This window comes from Bombina bombina, chromosome 1 (genome assembly GCF_027579735.1).
Source record: "Bombina bombina isolate aBomBom1 chromosome 1, aBomBom1.pri, whole genome shotgun sequence".
Taxonomy (NCBI): Eukaryota; Metazoa; Chordata; class Amphibia; order Anura; family Bombinatoridae; genus Bombina; species Bombina bombina.
This window is the reverse complement of record NC_069499.1, coordinates 254,748,198-254,765,228: the sequence shown is the minus strand read 5'-3', so window position 1 is coordinate 254,765,228 and position 17,031 is coordinate 254,748,198. Positions and strand designations below refer to the sequence as shown.

At 38.8% G+C, this 17,031-nt stretch overlaps 1 protein-coding gene across 2 annotated transcripts in view; it reads left to right on the top strand.

The window, feature by feature from the left end:
* Window positions 1-2,345: 2,345 nt before the first annotated feature.
* Window positions 2,346-17,031, top strand: part of G2E3 (G2/M-phase specific E3 ubiquitin protein ligase) — a 46,144-nt gene continuing 31,458 nt past the window's right edge. The window contains exons 1-5 of one of the 2 annotated variants that reach the window (XM_053697939.1): window positions 2,357-2,470; window positions 2,645-2,743; window positions 6,806-6,866; window positions 11,180-11,277; window positions 11,361-11,462. In XM_053697939.1, the coding sequence (XP_053553914.1) occupies window positions 6,830-6,866; window positions 11,180-11,277; window positions 11,361-11,462 (237 nt within the window). In that variant the 5' untranslated portion in view covers window positions 2,357-2,470; window positions 2,645-2,743; window positions 6,806-6,829. Of the gene's footprint in view, window positions 2,471-2,644; window positions 2,744-6,805; window positions 6,867-11,179; window positions 11,278-11,360; window positions 11,463-17,031 lie in introns of both variants that reach the window. The other variant, XM_053697940.1, reaches the window with a different exon arrangement.

The window sequence follows — 17,031 nt, the reverse complement described above, 5'->3', positions numbered from 1 at the left end:
GGAGGGCAGATTAGTGGTTAATAAAATTTATTATAGTGTTTGCGAGGCGGGAGTGCGGCAGTTTAGGGGTTAATACATTTATTATAGGCGATGTCCGGTCGGCAGATTAGGGGTTAATAAGTGTAGGTAGGTGGCGGCGACGTTGGGGGGGGCAGATTAGGGGGTAATAAATATAATATAGGTGTCGGCGATGTTAGGGGCAGCAGATTAGGTGTTCATAGCTATAATGCATAATGTAGGTTGCGGCGGTGTCCGAAGCGGCAGATTAGGGGTTAATAATAAAATGCAGGTGTCAGAGATAGCGGGGGCGGCAGATTAGGGGTTCATAAGTGTAAGGTTAGGGGTGCTTAGACTCGGGGTTCATGTTAGGGTGTTAGGTGTAGACATAAATTTACTTTCCCCATAGGAAACAATGGGGCTGCGTTAGGAGCTGAACGCTGCTTTTTTGCAGGTGTTAGGTTTTTTTCAGCCAGCTCAGCCCCATTGTTTCCTATGGGGATATCGTGCACGAGCACGTTTTTCCAGCTTACCGCTACCGTAAGCAACGCTGGTATTGAGGGTTGAAGTGGAGCTAAATTATGCTCAACGCTCCCTTTTCTGAGGCTAACGCAGCCATACCAGCGTTGGCTTAAGGGTGCGCTGGAAAAAAAAGCCTTGTTAGCACCGCGGGTCTTTACCGACAAAACTCTAAATCTAGGCGTACGTTACACAAAATAATAAATACATTATCAAATATTTAAACTAATTACACCTAATCTAAGAGCCCTATGAAAATAAAAAAGCCCCCCCCCCCCAAAATAAAAAAACCCTAACCTACAATTAACTACTAATGGCCCTTAAAAGGCCCTTTTGCGGGGCATTGCCCCAAAGAAATCAGCTCTTTTACCTGTAAATAAAAAATACATATACCCCCAACAGTAAAACCCAACACACACACAAGTCGATCTTCAGGGGGTTAATCGTGTAACTTAGTGTTTATTTTTTTTTTGTAACTTAGTGTTTGTTATTTTGTGTAACTTAGTTGATAGTTTTTGGTAACTTTGTAATTTTTAATAGTAGATTTAAATAATTTGAGTAGGGTTAGGTGTTTAAATATATAATATAGTTAATTTAATTTGTAGTTTAAAATACAAATTGTGCAGTACTATGCAACGTGCGTAGGGCGATTGTAATTTAACTCCTCCGTCGGTTTTTACTGATGTCCAGCCAAGCACTGTAGGGAGTTGCGGTGAGATGGGGGTGACACCATTAGAGATTAAATCCTGCTTGATGGTGTCACGGAACAACCAACATCTTCTCGTGGACTGGTTGGCGACCGCTGGTCTAGACTCTAGACCAGCGGTCGCCAACCAGTCCACGAGAAGATGTTGGTTGTTCTCTAGAGGATATCTCTGATAAGCATATGAATAGGGAGACATATGCTTATCAGACACACTGCACACTCAACAGAAGGATGTTCCAATTGCCTCATAGACAGCAGGTAAGGACATTTTTGGGGGGCTTACATATGAATTTATTTTTGGAAGATAGGTATTATACATATAGTATATGTGCGGTTTGAAGCTTATGGGGAGACAATACTTACTGTATCTAAGAAAAGTAAATTCCATTTTTGGCATGGATATTTCTTGTAATGACTGGGGGATAGAGCTACATATACCTAGTTCACTTGATCAAACAGATAAATGTATAACTACTAAGATTAAATATTGTATTTTACTACTTAATATAATTAGGAATTATAATTTTGTTTCCAATTTAGAATTTTTCTCTCATTGAATTTGCCTCTACATGTTTCACAGATCTAGCTCAACACCTTTATGATGGAAAGGTTAGAAAAAGAAAACTGATAAAACTAGTTAAAAACCTTTGTGTTACGTGTCGCTGTTTAATAGTTAAACACAAACAAAAGCACTTTTACCTGTATTTTTACCTCAAGCGTCATGATTTGTGCCATTTTATTTACAACGTACGAATGCAAGTTTGTTGTGAAAAATGACAGCTCGTAGGAAACCGTTTACTCAGAGCTGTACATCTAGATATGAAACATACGAAAAGTGCAGTTGTATTAATCAAAATTACTTGTATAACTCGTTATAAGCATCTGATAACAAAACAACAAAAGTGTACGCGTTCGTTTATTAAAAAAAAAACCTAATAAAATAGGGTGCAGCCCGAAACAGCGCATAGGGTTATATGAACTCCACTTTGCATTTAAAAGGCAAGAGTCCTGCAGACGTGTGTTACGTTGTGTTCCACCATGCGTTCCAACAATTCCACTCGTGACGTACAATTTCTAAGCACCAATCATGTGTCTTCGTCCTTGGTGTTTCCGGGATCGGGGCGGATGTTAGGGTTTGAATTTTGGCCAGTTTGAATTTAGCGTTTGTTATAGATGTATAGTTCCAGGAGAAACGAACTAAAGGAACGAAAGGTTGACAGAGATTGGAGGCCCGGCCTAGGGAGCTAGGTAAACAATACACGGATAGCACGAGAGTGTGCTGAGACTGTTAGTAGAATATTGTTTATTAAGATTACATTGTAAATTAATGAGATGCATGTGTACGTGACATGGCTGCTGCTGTTTGTGTAAAATGGAAACATAGGCATAGGTCTTGTTCTGAGTATTTGTTCCCTGTCACAGGAGCTTTAATATTACCCATATCCGATGTGCTGTCCGCACAATCACGCGTATCCTGAAGTAACATAGAGAATAAGACAATTTCACTTTCTCCAGCTGACGGTATGTCACTCTATTAATATGCGTAAACTGGACCTTTAACCATCTGTTCGGTGAGTTTAAAGGGACAGTCAGATGTGTTGTTGTTTAGAAAGATAATCCCTTTATTACCCATTCCCCAGTTTTGCATAACCAACACTGTTATATGAATATACTTTTTAGGTATCTAAGCATCTTCTGACAGTCCCCTGATCATATGACATTTTATTTATCTATTGACTTTCATTTTAGCCAATTAGTGCAGTGTCTGCCACAGGCATGATGACACTTTTATCTATATGGCTCACATGAACTAGCACTCCCCTGTAGTTAAAATAAAATAAAGGCAGCCTCTTGTCACATGCTTTAAGGGCTTAGAAATTATCATATGAGCCTTCCTAGGTTTCACTTTCAACTAAGAATACCAAGAGAACAAAGCAAAATTGGTGATAAAAGTAAATTTAGAAAGTTGTTTAAAATTACATGCCCTATTTGAAACATGAATGTTTTTTTTTTGGATTTGACTGTCCCTTTAAGTGAATGAAGTCATGTAAACCTAGGCAGTTTTTTTTTAACACACATTTTGTCCATTTCATTTATATGCACATTTTCCATAGAGTATTTTGCAGGGGGCTTAACAAGTTTCTAAGACGTTAATATTTATCTTGACTCTCATTAAAGGGACAATCTAGTCAAAATTAAACTTTCATGATTCAGATAGGGTATGCAATTTTAAACAAATTACTTTATCATGAAATGTGCTTTTGTTCTCATGGTATTCTTTGAAAGCTAAATCTAGGTAGGCTCATACTATTTTCTAAGCCCTCAAATTTTGCCTTTTTTCCTCAGTGCATTTTTACAGGTTTTCACAGCTAGACAGCACTTGTTTATTTGTTCTATATAGATAACACTGTGCTCACTAACTTGAAGTTATTTATGATTCAGCACTGATTGGCTAAAATGCAAGTCTGTCAAAATAACTGAAAGTGAAGGTAAACTTTGATGAAAGCCTGTTTTTTAAAAATAAGATTAAAACAGGGACACTTTCATTCATCAAAGTTTACAAAGCAGCCGTTTTGATTAAACTTTTTTTTCTTTTCACAGGCAGAGCAGCTTCCCCCTCCTGGAAATCCTCTCTTCACACGTCATCTATGACTAATCTGGCTTCCTCCAATCACAGCATGGCCTCAGGCAATGACTAACCTAGGGGGAAAGCCGTGATTGGAGGAAGCCGGATTAGTCATTGATGACGTATGAAGAGAGGATTTCCAGGAGGGGGAAGCTGCTCTGGCTGTGAAAAGAAAAAAAGGTAATTTTTTAATCAAAACGGCTGCTTTTTAAACTTTGAATGAAAGTGCCCCTGTTTTTAATAGTATTTTTAATAAACGGGTTTTGATTCACCAGTTTACCTTCACTTGAAATAAGGTGGTAGTCTGCAGAGGCTTAGATACAAGAAAATCAGAGGTTAAAAGTGTATTAATATACCAATGTTGGTTATGCAAAACTGGGGACTGGATAATAAAGGGATTACCTATCTTTTTAAACAATAACATTTTGCAAGTAGAATGTCCCTTTAAATGACTGTTTGTGTGTATATAATATGCCAAACTAAATTTTGAAGGTCTTTCACTTCAGATCTGTCTTAAAATTGAATTGTCTGATATGTAGCAAACACACACATACATTTATATACTTTTAAATAGTACAACATTTTATATTATTTATAAAGGTTACTTAAAGGGACAGTTTTATGTTTCGTAATTCTTCACTATGTGCAGAATTATGTAACATTAAAGGGATAGTGTACACCAATTTTCATATAACTGCATGTAATAGACACTACTAAAAATAAAAAAATGTGCACAGATGATCTAAAAATCCAGTATAAAACCTTTTAAAAATTTACTTAGAAGCTCCCAGTTTAGCATTGTCGATTAGGTAGTCTGGGACATCCACTGAAAGGGGCTGGGTAAACAAAAAGAGCAAACACTCCCTATCTCCCCCCTTCCCTGCATATGGAAAGACAAATTACAATAAACAGGATCTAACGCGTGTATACATCTGGCACTGTGGGGCTTGGTTAGGAGTCTGAAAATCAGCACAATGTTATTGAGAAAATAAGCAAAACTATACATTTTTATAAAAACATTTCCAGATGGGCTATATAAATCTACAAAACATTTATGCACAGAACAATCTAGTGTACAATGGCCCTTTAACTTAGTGATATCTGCAAAAAATAAGAGTTAGAGCTATACTTGCCTTGCATTCTTTGCTAGCCTCTTCTGATCCTGTCTCTTTTGAAAAGCGCGTCACTGGGCACACTGTCCTATCACAGCGCTCTCGATAGCACCATTGAACTAAATGTACCGCAGTCCAGTGCTGGTTAAAGTTGTCAGCACATAGTGCAGAATTGTTATATTTACATTTACTGTCCCCTTAAAGTGAAGGTAAACTTTGATGAATGAAAGCCCGTTTTTAAAAAAAAAATAAAAATATTTATAAAAATACTATTAAAAACAGGGGCATTTTCATTCATCAAAGTTTACAAAGCAGCCGTTATGATTAAAAACTTACCTCTTTTCTTTGCACAGCCAGAGCAGCTTGCCCCACCCGGAGATCCCCTCTTCACATGTCATCAATGACTAATCCAGCTTCCTCCAATCACGGCTTTCCCCCTAGGGTAGTCATTGCCTTAGGCCATGCTGTGATTGGAGGAAGCTGGATTAGTCATTGATGACATGTGAAGAGAGGATCTCCGAGTGGGGGAAGCTGCTCTGACTGTGCAGAGAAGAGAGGTAAGTTTTTTTAATCAAAATGGCTGCTTTGTAAACTGTAAATGAAAGTGCCCCTGTTTTAATAGTATTTTTAAAAAACGGGCTTTCATTCATCAAAGTTTACCTTCACTTTAAAGTGAAGGTCAATTTTGATGAATTAGTGCCCGGTTTTTAATAATCCTATTAAAAACAAGGGCACTTTAATTCATCAAAATTGACATTTCACTTGTTTTCTTCAAAAACTTACCTTTTAATCCGGGCAGCCGCTACAGCACTTCCTCCGCCCTTCGCAAGCCGTCTTCGCGGGTCCAAAATGACTAATCCGGCTTCCTCCAATCAGCCGGATTCGTAATTTCTGACGTCTGGAGAGGCTTCCGAAGGCCTTGGGAATCACTGAAGCAGCTGTCAGAATGAAAAGGTAAGTTTTTGAAGAAAAAGAGTGAAATGTCAATTTTGATGAATTAAAGTGCCCTTGTTTTTAATAGGATTATTAAAAACCGGGTACTAATTCATTAAAATTGACCTTTACTTTAAGCTATCTAAAGTATACTTCTAACAACATAAATTGATTTAATGTTTGTGCAACAAACATTGAGAAAAAAAGTTATTATTGGCTTAAATTTTAGCCAATATTATTAGTGTAATGTTCTGTAGTGGCTTATGTAGTAATGCAAAAGTGCAGTTCTCAAACTTTTTTTTTCTCATCCCTTGTGATTTGTCTACAACTGATTTTTACCTTATGTGGAATGTATACCACCATGTTAACATGTTTTAAATAAGGGAAATCAGTATGTAGTTGTTAATGTCTTCCATATAGCAAGATTTAAAAGCCATTAAAGTGAAAAAAATTACATGCTCTCAAAATTTGTCTGTGTGTAAAATGTTAGCACCCACAACTCTGTGTATTTAACCTTCTCCAAGGGGGTTAGAATACTATTTGGAAGCTGCAAAGAACGGCTGGTGAGCCAATTTGCAACAGTAGTCACACAACTTGGTCATGTGACTACCACTGCTAATTGGTTTGCTAGCTGTTTCTACTCGGGACCAGCAGTTCTCTGCTGCTTTTGAGAGCGGCCCTTTGTGGGGGTTAAGCACAAGGTTACCGGGTCGCTAGTTATAAAATTACATGTAATAATAAATCGGAGCATGTCATTTTCTGCTATAATGGCCCTTTAAGAACAGGCATAGCCTTAATTCCAGCGCACACTATTTCTAGTGCACCTTTGCAAACTCTCTTGGTGTTTTGAATACGTTTAATAATTTTAGAGTATTCTATTGACTGTTTTGCTTTCCATTTTACCACTTACAGGTGTTACAATATTGAGCTGTCATAATGAGCAATTCCAGCTTGTCGGCTTCACAGAGCCTGCGTAAGTATCATAGTAATTACCCCATCAAAATTTTGTGCAAATTGCTGCAGTTTCTTTTTTCTCTTGTAGGGAGATTTTCCAATTGTATTTGTTTACATTACAAGCTTGAATATAACATTCGTTAACTGTTTTGGGAGGTGGTGAAATTTATTTCTCCTATAGTTTACTTTAGATCTCCCTGTACTTCCTTTTTAAATGTACTTTTTTATTCTCCCTTGGTTGCTAGGTTTCTCCTCTCTCCGTCTCCTATTTCAATGTTTTCTTGTCTATTTAAATTCTCTTCCTACTTTTTATATGTAGAACCTTAGATGGTCATTCTGGTGTAAAAATATATATATATTTTTTTAAATTATCTTTAAACATGCTAAAAACTTAGGCCTAGATTTAGAGTTGGGCGGTAGCCGTGAAAACCAGCGTTGGAGGCTCCTAACGCTGGTTTTTACCGCCCTCTGGTATTTGGAGCCAGTCATTAAAGGGTCTAACGCTCACTTTCCAGCCGCGACTTTTCCATACCGCAGATCCCCTTACGTCAATTGCGTATCCTATCTTTTCAATGGGATCTTTCTAACGCCGGTATTTAGAGTCGTGGCTGAAGTGAGCGTTAGAAATCTAACGACAAAACTCCAGCCGCAGAAAAAAGTCAGTAGTTAAGAGCTTTCTGGGCTAACGCCGGTTTATAAAGCTCTTAACTATTGTGCTCTAAAGTACACTAACACCCATAAACTACCTATGTACACCTAAACCGAGGTCCACCCATATCGCCGCCACTATATTTAAATTTTTTAACCCCTAATCTGCCGATCCGTACACCGCCGCCACTTACGTTGTCCCTATGTACCCCTAATCTGCTGCCCCTAACACCGCCAACCCCTATATTATATTTATTAACCCCTAATCTGCCCCCTCAACGTCGCCTCCACCTGCCTACACTTATTAACCCCTAATCCGCCTCACTCCCGCCTCAATAACCCTATAATAAATAGTATTAACCCTAATCTGCCCTCCCTAACATCGCCGACACCTAACTTCAAACATTAACCCCTAATCTGCCGACCGGAGCTCACCGCTATTCTAATAAATTTTTTAACCCCTAAAGCTAAGTCTAACCCTAACACCCCCCTAAGTTAAATATAATTTAAATCTAACGAAATAAATTAACTCTTATTAAATAAATTATTCCTATTTAAAGCTAAATACTTACCTGTAAAATAAATCCTAATATAGCTACAATATAAATTTATAATTATATTGTAGCTATTTTAGGATTTATATTTACTTTACAGGTAACTTTGTAATTATTTTAACCAGGTACAATAGCTATTAAATAGTTAATAACTATTTAATAGTTACCTAGTTAAAATAATTACCAAATTACCTGTAAAATAAATCCTAACCTAAGTTACAATTAAACCTAACACTACACTATCAATACATTAATTAAATACAATACCTACAAATAAATACATTTAAATAAACTAACTAAAGTACAAAAAATAAAAAAGAACTAAGTTACAAACATTAGAAAAATATTACAACAATTTTAAACTAATTACACCTACTCTAAGCCCCCTAATAAAATAACAAAGCCCCCCCCAAAATAAAAAAAATGCCCTACCCTATTCTAAATTACAAAAGTTCAACGCTCTCTTACCTTACCAGCCCTTAAAAGGGCCCTTTGCGGGGCATGCCCCAAAGAATTCAGCTCTTTTGCCTGTAAAAAAAAAACATACAATACCCCCCCCCCCCCAACATTACAACCCACATACCCCTAATCTAACCCAAACCCCCCTTAAATAAACCTAACACTAAGCCCCTGAAGATCTTCCTACCTTGTCTTCACCATGCCAGGTATCACCGATCGTTCCAGGCTCCGAAACCTTCATCCAAGCCCAAGCGGGGGCTGGCGATCCATAATCCGGCGGCTGAATAGGTCCAGAAGAGGCTCCAAAGTCTGGACCGGCAACCATCTTGATCCAAGCGGCATCTTCTATCTTCATCCGATGACGACCGGCTCCATCTTGAAGACCTCCACCGCAGACCCATCTTCTTCTTCCGACGACTTCCCGTCGAATGACGGTTCCTTTAAGGGACGTCATCCAAGATGGCGTCCCTCGAATTCCGATTGGCTGATAGGATTCTATCAGCCAATCGGAATTAAGGTAGGAAAATTCTGATTGGCTGATGGAATCAGCCAATCAGAATCAAGTTCAATCAGCCAATCAGATTGAGCTCGCATTCTATTGGCTGATCGGAACAGCCAATAGAATGCGAGCTCAATCTGATTGGCTGATTGAATCAGCCAATCGGATTGAACTTGATTCTGATTGGCTGATTCCATCAGCCAATCAGAATTTTCCTACCTTAATTCCGATTGGCTGATAGGATTCTATCAGCCAATCGGGATTCGAGGGACGCCATCTTGGATGACGTCCCTTAAAGGAACAGTCATTCGACGGGAAGTCGCCGGAAGAAGAAGATGGGTCCGCGGTGGAGGTCTTCAAGATGGAGCCGGTCGTCATCGGATGAAGATAGAAGATGCCGCATGGATCAAGATGGTTGCCGTTTTTTTTTTTTTTTTTTTTACAGGCAAAAGAGCTGAATTCTTTGGGGCATGCCCCGCAAAGGGCCCTTTTAAGGGCTGGTAAGGTAAAAGAGCTTTGAACTTTTGTAATTTAGAATAGGGTAGGGCATTTTTTTATTTTGGGGGGCTTTATTTTATTAGGGGGCTTAGAGTAGGTGTAATTAGTTTAAAATTGTTGTAATTTTTTTCTAATGTTTGTAAATATTTTTTTATTTTTTGTAACTTAGTTCTTTTTTATTTTTTGTACTTTAGTTAGTTTATTTAATTGTATTTATTTGTAGGTATTGTATTTAATTAATTTATTGATAGTGTAGTGTTAGGTTTAATTGTAGATAATTGTAGGTATTTTATTTAATTAATTTATTGATAGTGTAGTGTTAGGTTTAATTGTAACTTAGGTTAGGATTTATTTTACAGGTAATTTTGTAATTATTTTAACTATTTTAGCTATTAAATAGTTCTTAACTATTTAATAGCTATTGTACCTGGTTAAAATAAATACAAAGTTACCTGTAAAATAAATATAAATCCTAAAATAGCTACAATATAATTATAATTTATATTGTAGCTATATTAGGGTTTATTTTACAGGTAAGTATTTAGCTTTAAATAGGAATAATTTATTTAATAAGAGCTAATTTATTTCGTTAGATTTAAATTATATTTAACTTAGGGGGGTGTTAGGGTTAGACTTATCTTTAGGGGTTAATCCATTTATTACAGTAGCGGCGAGATTCGGTCGGCAGATTAGGGGTTAATAATTGAAGTTAGGTGTCGGCAATGTTAGGGAGGGCAGATTAGGGGTTAATACTATTTATTATAGGGTTATTGAGGCCGGGAGTGAGGCAGATTAGGGGTTAATAACTTTATTATAGGTGCGGTCCGCTCGGCAGATTAGGGGTTAATAAGTGTAGGCAGGTGGAGGCGACGTTGAGGGGGGCAGATTAGGGGTTAATAAATATAATATAGGGGTCGGCGGTGTTAGGGGCAGCAGATTAGGGGTACACAGGGATAATGTAGGTAGCGGCGGTTTACGGAGCGGCAGATTAGGGGTTAAAAAAATATGCAGGTGTCAGCGATAGCGGGGGCGGCAGATTAGGGGTTAATAAGTGTAAGGTTATGGGGTGTTTAGACTCGGGGTACATGTTAGGGTGTTAGGTGCAGACGTAGGAAGTGTTTCCCCATAGAAAACAATGGAGCTGCGTTAGGAGCTGAACGCTGCTTTTTTGCAGTTGTTAGGTTTTTTTTCCAGCTCAAACTGCCCCATTGTTTTCTATGGGGGAATCGTGCACGAGCACGTTTTTGAAGCTGGCCGCGTCCGTAAGCACTGCTGGAATTTAGAGTTGCAGTGGCGTTAAATTATGCTCTACGCTCCCTTTTTGGAGCCTAACGCACTGAAAACCCAGCCAGCGGTATTTAAAAGGTGCGGGGGGAAAAAAGCATGCGTAGCTAACGCACCTCTTTGGCCGCCAAACTCTAAATCTAGCCGATAGTAAAGTAGCATTTAATGTAGGCTTATGATAGGCCATGCTTTGGCAGCAGTGTTCATAACAATGTTATATGTTGTTGGAAGCACCACTGTTATACTGCACTCTGTTGGAAGTAAAAGTTAAAAATGTCTACGATTCAATGTTTCTTTTAAGGTTTTTCCCCAATATTAAGACTTAAAAAAAAAAAGTCAACTTTTGTCCCTACATAAAAGTCCAATTTTTCTTAATTTTTTTTTTTCCAGCTTGTGTTCTCTGTGGAAGGCAGGACGATTGCCCCGAGAAATTTGGAGAAAAAAAGACCTACAGTGAACACGATCTAACATTGCATTACTATTGTTTGGTTAGTGTTTTGTTAACAATCTCCTTTGCTTCTGCCAGATGATAAAACATTCTTTTTCTAACATGACTGTTCTTTAACTGTAGTTGATGTCCAGTGGTATATGGCAAAGAGGGGAAGAAGATGAAGGCGTTTATGGGTTTCTTGTCAGTGACATTAAAAAGGAAATAACCAGAGCCAGGAGGCTTGTAAGTGTTTTTCAGTCATTAACCTAAACAATCATTGGTTACTTTGGGTTACACTGTGCTTGCACTATATGAATTTTAATGTCAACTTATTGAGACATTCATACACATGCATCAAAGCTGAAATATCCTAATTATATCGAATTATTAATTTTTTTTTTCTTGTTTAAACGTTTATAAATTTAACTGGGATCTTTCTTGCCATCGCAGAGAAAAGAAGCTTTCTCTTGTTTTGCTGATGAAATTCATCTCACCTTTTTGTCTTGTAACAGAGCTTGTTTGTGTTCCTCACTGGGCTACGTGAAGTATTGATTTCTTGAAATTAAACCTAATGTAGTAAAGGGACATTATACACACACAAAATATGGGCTATTTAAATAAAGTGTTTCAAGAGAATTTGTAATTGACATGCATTAGCTATTTTGCTTCTAAATCAGGTAACAATTATGATAAAGCTTGCAGTGCTTTCACTGCATATGAATACATACGTCATACACACTTGCTAGAGAGCAAGGCTTTTTCCCTCACTGAAAGGAGGAGAGAGAAAGAGGCGCCTGATAGTGTAATAACGTAGGAATAGGCAAGCAAAACAAGCACATGTTTATGCTCGTTTTGCTTGCCTATTCCTACGTTATTACACTATCAGGCACCTCTTTCTCTCTCCTCCTTTCAGGAATTGGTCTATATCTACTCCTTATTAAAAAGAGCTGCCTTCTCAGTTGCCTTTTGGTATTGACATTTCAAGACATCACTGCTGTTAAACTCTCCAACAAGAATTTCCTTTACTCCAGAGGAACCATCAAGAACCTTTTTTCATCTACTGCTCATATTATGGTTGGACTCACTAATTCTATGATTATATATATATATATATAATTTTTTTTTTTTTTTTTTATACACACATTTTGTTTTCAGGTTTTTTATTTATCACTATTAGTTACTCATAGTTTGTCACAAATCATTCATCACACATAATTGATGAATAATTTATATATTTGCTATTTTTGCATATATTGATCTTTTTACTCACTATTTATTATGGACACTCATCTATCTATATTTAGTTATGTTGTTTTTTTCCCCTCACTCCCTAACTAGTGTCCTTACAGCCAGCCCCTATGCTGAAGCTGTCTAATGTGGAAACATTAGAAAAGCTGCCTATATAAACTAACAGCATTCAGCCATTTCTCCCCCTCTGTTCCACTGTGCAAGGATCTCACTCCCCCTCTCTCCTAACAGTTACTACGGCATTCTGCAGACACCGAGCTGAACATTTCACACACAGCTCTGTAAAACGATCTCATTATTATATTTCAGTTGTGTGTGAATTGTTCAGCTCACAATCACATAGGTGAATCCTGCCCACAGCAAAGTGGATTGTAATGCCTAAATCATAGTGGACCAGAAAACTGACAACCAGTATATGAGAAATTGCTCCCAGTTAAGATGCATTAGAGTTAACCTAAGTAAGCTGATCATTTCACACACAACTCTGAAGTATGATCCTGAGAGTTTTACAGAGCTGTGTGTGAAATGTTCAGCTAAGTGTTTGCAGAAAGCCGTCAACCGCGAGGAGAGAGGGGGCGTGAGATCCTTGCACAGTGGTACAGAAAGGGAGAAACAGTTGAGCGCTGTTAGTTTATATCTGCAGCTTTTCTATTGTTTCCACATTAGACAGCTCTAGCATGGTCGCTGGCTGTAAGCACACTAGTTAGGGAGTGAAGGGAAAAACCCTTGCTCTCTAGCTAGTGTGTATGACGTGTATAGATTCATAGTGCAGATAAAGTATTATCATTTCTTTCATGTAATTGGCAAGAGTCCATGAGCTAGTGACATATGGGATATACAATCCTACCAGGAGGGGCAAAGTTTCCCAAACCTCAAAATGCCTATAAATACACCCCTCACCACACCCACAATTCAGTTTTACAAACTTTGCCTCCTATGGAGGTGGTGAATTAAGTTTGTGCTAAGATTTCTACGTTATGCGCTTCTCAGCATTGTTGAAGCCCGATTCCTCTCAGAGTACAGCGAATGTCAGAGGGACGTGAAGGGAGTATCACCTATTGAATACGATGATTTCCCTAACGGGGGTCTTTTTGATGGGTTCTCTGTTATCGGTCGTAGAGATTCATCTCCTACCTCCCTTTTCAGATCGACGATATACTCTCAAATTTACCATTACCTCTACTAAAGAACTGTTTTAGTACTGGTTTGGCTATCTGCTATTTGTGGATGGGTGTCTTTTGGTAAGTATGTTTTTATTACTTAAGACACTCTCAGCTATGGTTTGGCACTTTATGCAATTTATATAAAGTTATAAATATATGTATTGTACTTATATTTGCCATGAGTCAGGTTCATGTATTTCCTTCTGCAGACTGTCAGTTTCATATTTGGGGAATATAAACATCTTTTCTCTTGTTAAGTGTAGTCAGTCCACGGGTCATCCATTACTTATGGGATTATATCTCTTCCCCAACAGGAAGTTGCAAGAGGATTACCCAAGCAGAGCTGCTATATAGCTCCTCCCCTCACATGTCATATCCAGTCATTCTCTTGCAACCTAACTAAAGATAGGTCGTTGTGAGAGGTCTGTGGTGTTTTTAAACTTAGTTTATTTCTTCAATCAAAAGTTTATTTTAAATGGCACCGGAGTGTGCTGTTTGTTTCTCTGGCAGCATTAGAAGAAGAATCTGCCTGCGTTTTCTATGATCTTAGCAGACGTAACTAAGATCCACTGGCTGTTCTCGCACATTCTGAGGAGTGAGGTAACTTCAGAAAAGGGGAATAGCATGCAGGGCCCCCCTGCAAACGAGGTATGTGCAGTAAATTATTTTTCTAAGCAATGGAATTGACTGAGAAATTACTGCTGATACCAATGTAATGTAAGTTCAGCCTTAAATGCAGTGGTAGCGACTGGTATTAGGCTGAGGAGTGTGTGTACACTGAAGTATTTTTCTAGGGAATGGAATTTGACTCAGAAAATACTGTTAATACTGAAGTAATGTGTGAGCCTTAACTGCAGTAAAAGCGACTGGTAGCAGGCTTATTAATAACACTTCATAACTTTTAAAATGTATGTTCAAAACGTTTACTGGCATGTTAATCGTTTTTTGTGAGGTACTTGGTGATAAAACTTATTGGGGCATAATTTTTACCACATGGCTAACTTTTGTTTCTGCATAGAAACAGTTAACTGAGCTTCCCCACTGTTGTAATATGAGTGGGAGGGGCCTATTTTAGCGCTTTTTTGCGCAGTAAAAATTCAGTCACAATCTTCCTACTTCATCCTCCTTGATCCAGGACGTCTCTAGAGAGCTCAGGGGTCTTCAAAATTCATTTTGAGGGAGGTAATCAGTCACAGCAGACCTGTGACAGTGTGTTTGACTGTGATAAAAACGTTAATTATTAAATTGTTATCCGTTTTTGGGTATTAAGGGGTTAATCATCCATTTGCTGGTGGGTGCAATCCTTTGCTAACTTAATACATTTACTGTGAAAATTTGGTTGCTATAACTGATTTGGTTCATTATTTCAACTGTGACAGCTTTTTGTGCTTCTTAAAGGCACAGCAGCGTTTTTTATATTGCTTGTAAATTTATTTGAAAAGTATTTTCCAAGCTTGCTAGTCTCATTGCTAGTCTGTTTAAACATGTCTGACACAGATGAATCTGTTTGTTCACTATGTATGAAGGCCAATGTGGAGCCCCATAGAAAGTTGTGTACTAAATGCGTTGATGTAACTTTAAATGAAAGTCAGTCTTTACATGCAAAGAAATTATCACCAGACAACGAGGGGGAAGTTATGCCGACTAACTCTCCTCACGTGTCAGTACCTTCGCCTCCCGCTCAGGAGGTGCGTGATTTTGTGGCGCCAAGTACATCAGGGAGGCCCTTACAAATCACTTTGCAAGACATGGCTACTGTTATGACAGGAGTATTATCTAAATTGCCAGAATTAAGAGGCAAGCGTGATAGCTCTGGGTTAAGGACAGAGCTCGCTGATGATGTGAGAGCCATGTCCGATACTGCGTCACAATTTGCAGAACATGAAGACGGAGAGCTTCATTCTGTGGGTGACGGATCTGATCCAGGGAGACTGGATTCAGAGATTTCTAATTTTAAATTTAAGCTTGAGAACCTCCGCATATTGCTAGGGGAGGTATTAGCGGCTCTGAATGATTGTAACACGGTTGCAATTCCAGAAAAATTATGTAGGTTGGATAGATACTATGCGGTACCGGTGTGTACTGACGTGTTTCCTATACCTAAAAGGCTTACAGAGATTATTAGCAAGGAGTGGGATAGACCCGGTGTGCCTTTTTTCACTCCTCCAATATTTAGGAAAATGTTTCCTATAGACGCCACCACACGAGAATTATGGCAGACGGTCCCTAAGGTGGAGGGAGCGGTTCTACTTTAGCTAAGCGTACCACTATCCCGGTGGAGGATAGTTGTGCCTTTTCAGATCCAATGGATAAAAAATTAGGTTACCTTAAGAAAATGTTTGTTCAACAAGGTTTTATCTTACAGCCCCTTGCATGCATTGCGCCTGTCACTGCTGCGGCGGAATTCTGGTTTGAGTCTCTGGAAGAGGCCATTCGCACAGCTCCATTGGATGAAATTATGAACAAGCTTAAAGCACTTAAGCTAGCTAACGCATTTGTTTCTGATGCCGTCGTACATTTAACCAAACTTACGGCTAAGAACTCCGGATTCGCCATCCAAGCGCGCAGAGCGCTATGGCTTAAATCCTGGTCAGCTGACGTGACTTCTAAATCTAAATTGCTTAATATTCCTTTCAAAGGGCAGACCTTATTCGGGCCCGGCGTGAAAGAAATTATCGCTGACATTACGGGAGGTAAGGGCCATGCTCTGCCTCAGGACAGGGCCAAATCAAAGGCCAAACAGTCTAATTTTCGTGCCTTTCGTAACCTCAAGGCAGGAGCAGCATCAACTTCCTCCGCTCCAAAACAGGAAGGAGCTGTTGCCCGTTACAGACAGGGCTGGAAAACTAACCAGTCCTGGAACAAGGGCAAGCAGGCCAGAAAACCTGCTGCTGCCCCTAAGACAGCATGAAGAGAGGGCCCCCTATCCGGAAACGGATCTAGTGGGGGGCAGACTTTCTCTCTTCGCCCAGGCTTGGGCAAGAGATGTCCAGGATCCCTGGGCGTTGGATATCATATCTCAGGGATATTTTCTGGACTTCAAAGCTTCTCCTCCACAAGGGAGATTTCATCTTTCAAGGTTATCAGCAAACCAAATAAAGAAAGAGGCGTTTCTACGCTGTGTACAAGACCTCTTACTAATGGGGGTGATCCACCCAGTTCCGCGGACTGAACACGGGCAGGGATTCTATTCAAATCTGTTTGTGGTTCCCAAGAAAGAGGGAACCTTCAGACCAATCTTGGACTTAAAAATCCTAAACAAATTCCTAAGAGTTCCATCATTCAAAATGGAAACTATTCGAACCATCCTACCCATGATCCAAGAGGGTCAGTACATGACCACTGTGGACTTAAAGGATGCCTACCTTCACATACCGATTCACAAGGATCATTATCGGTAC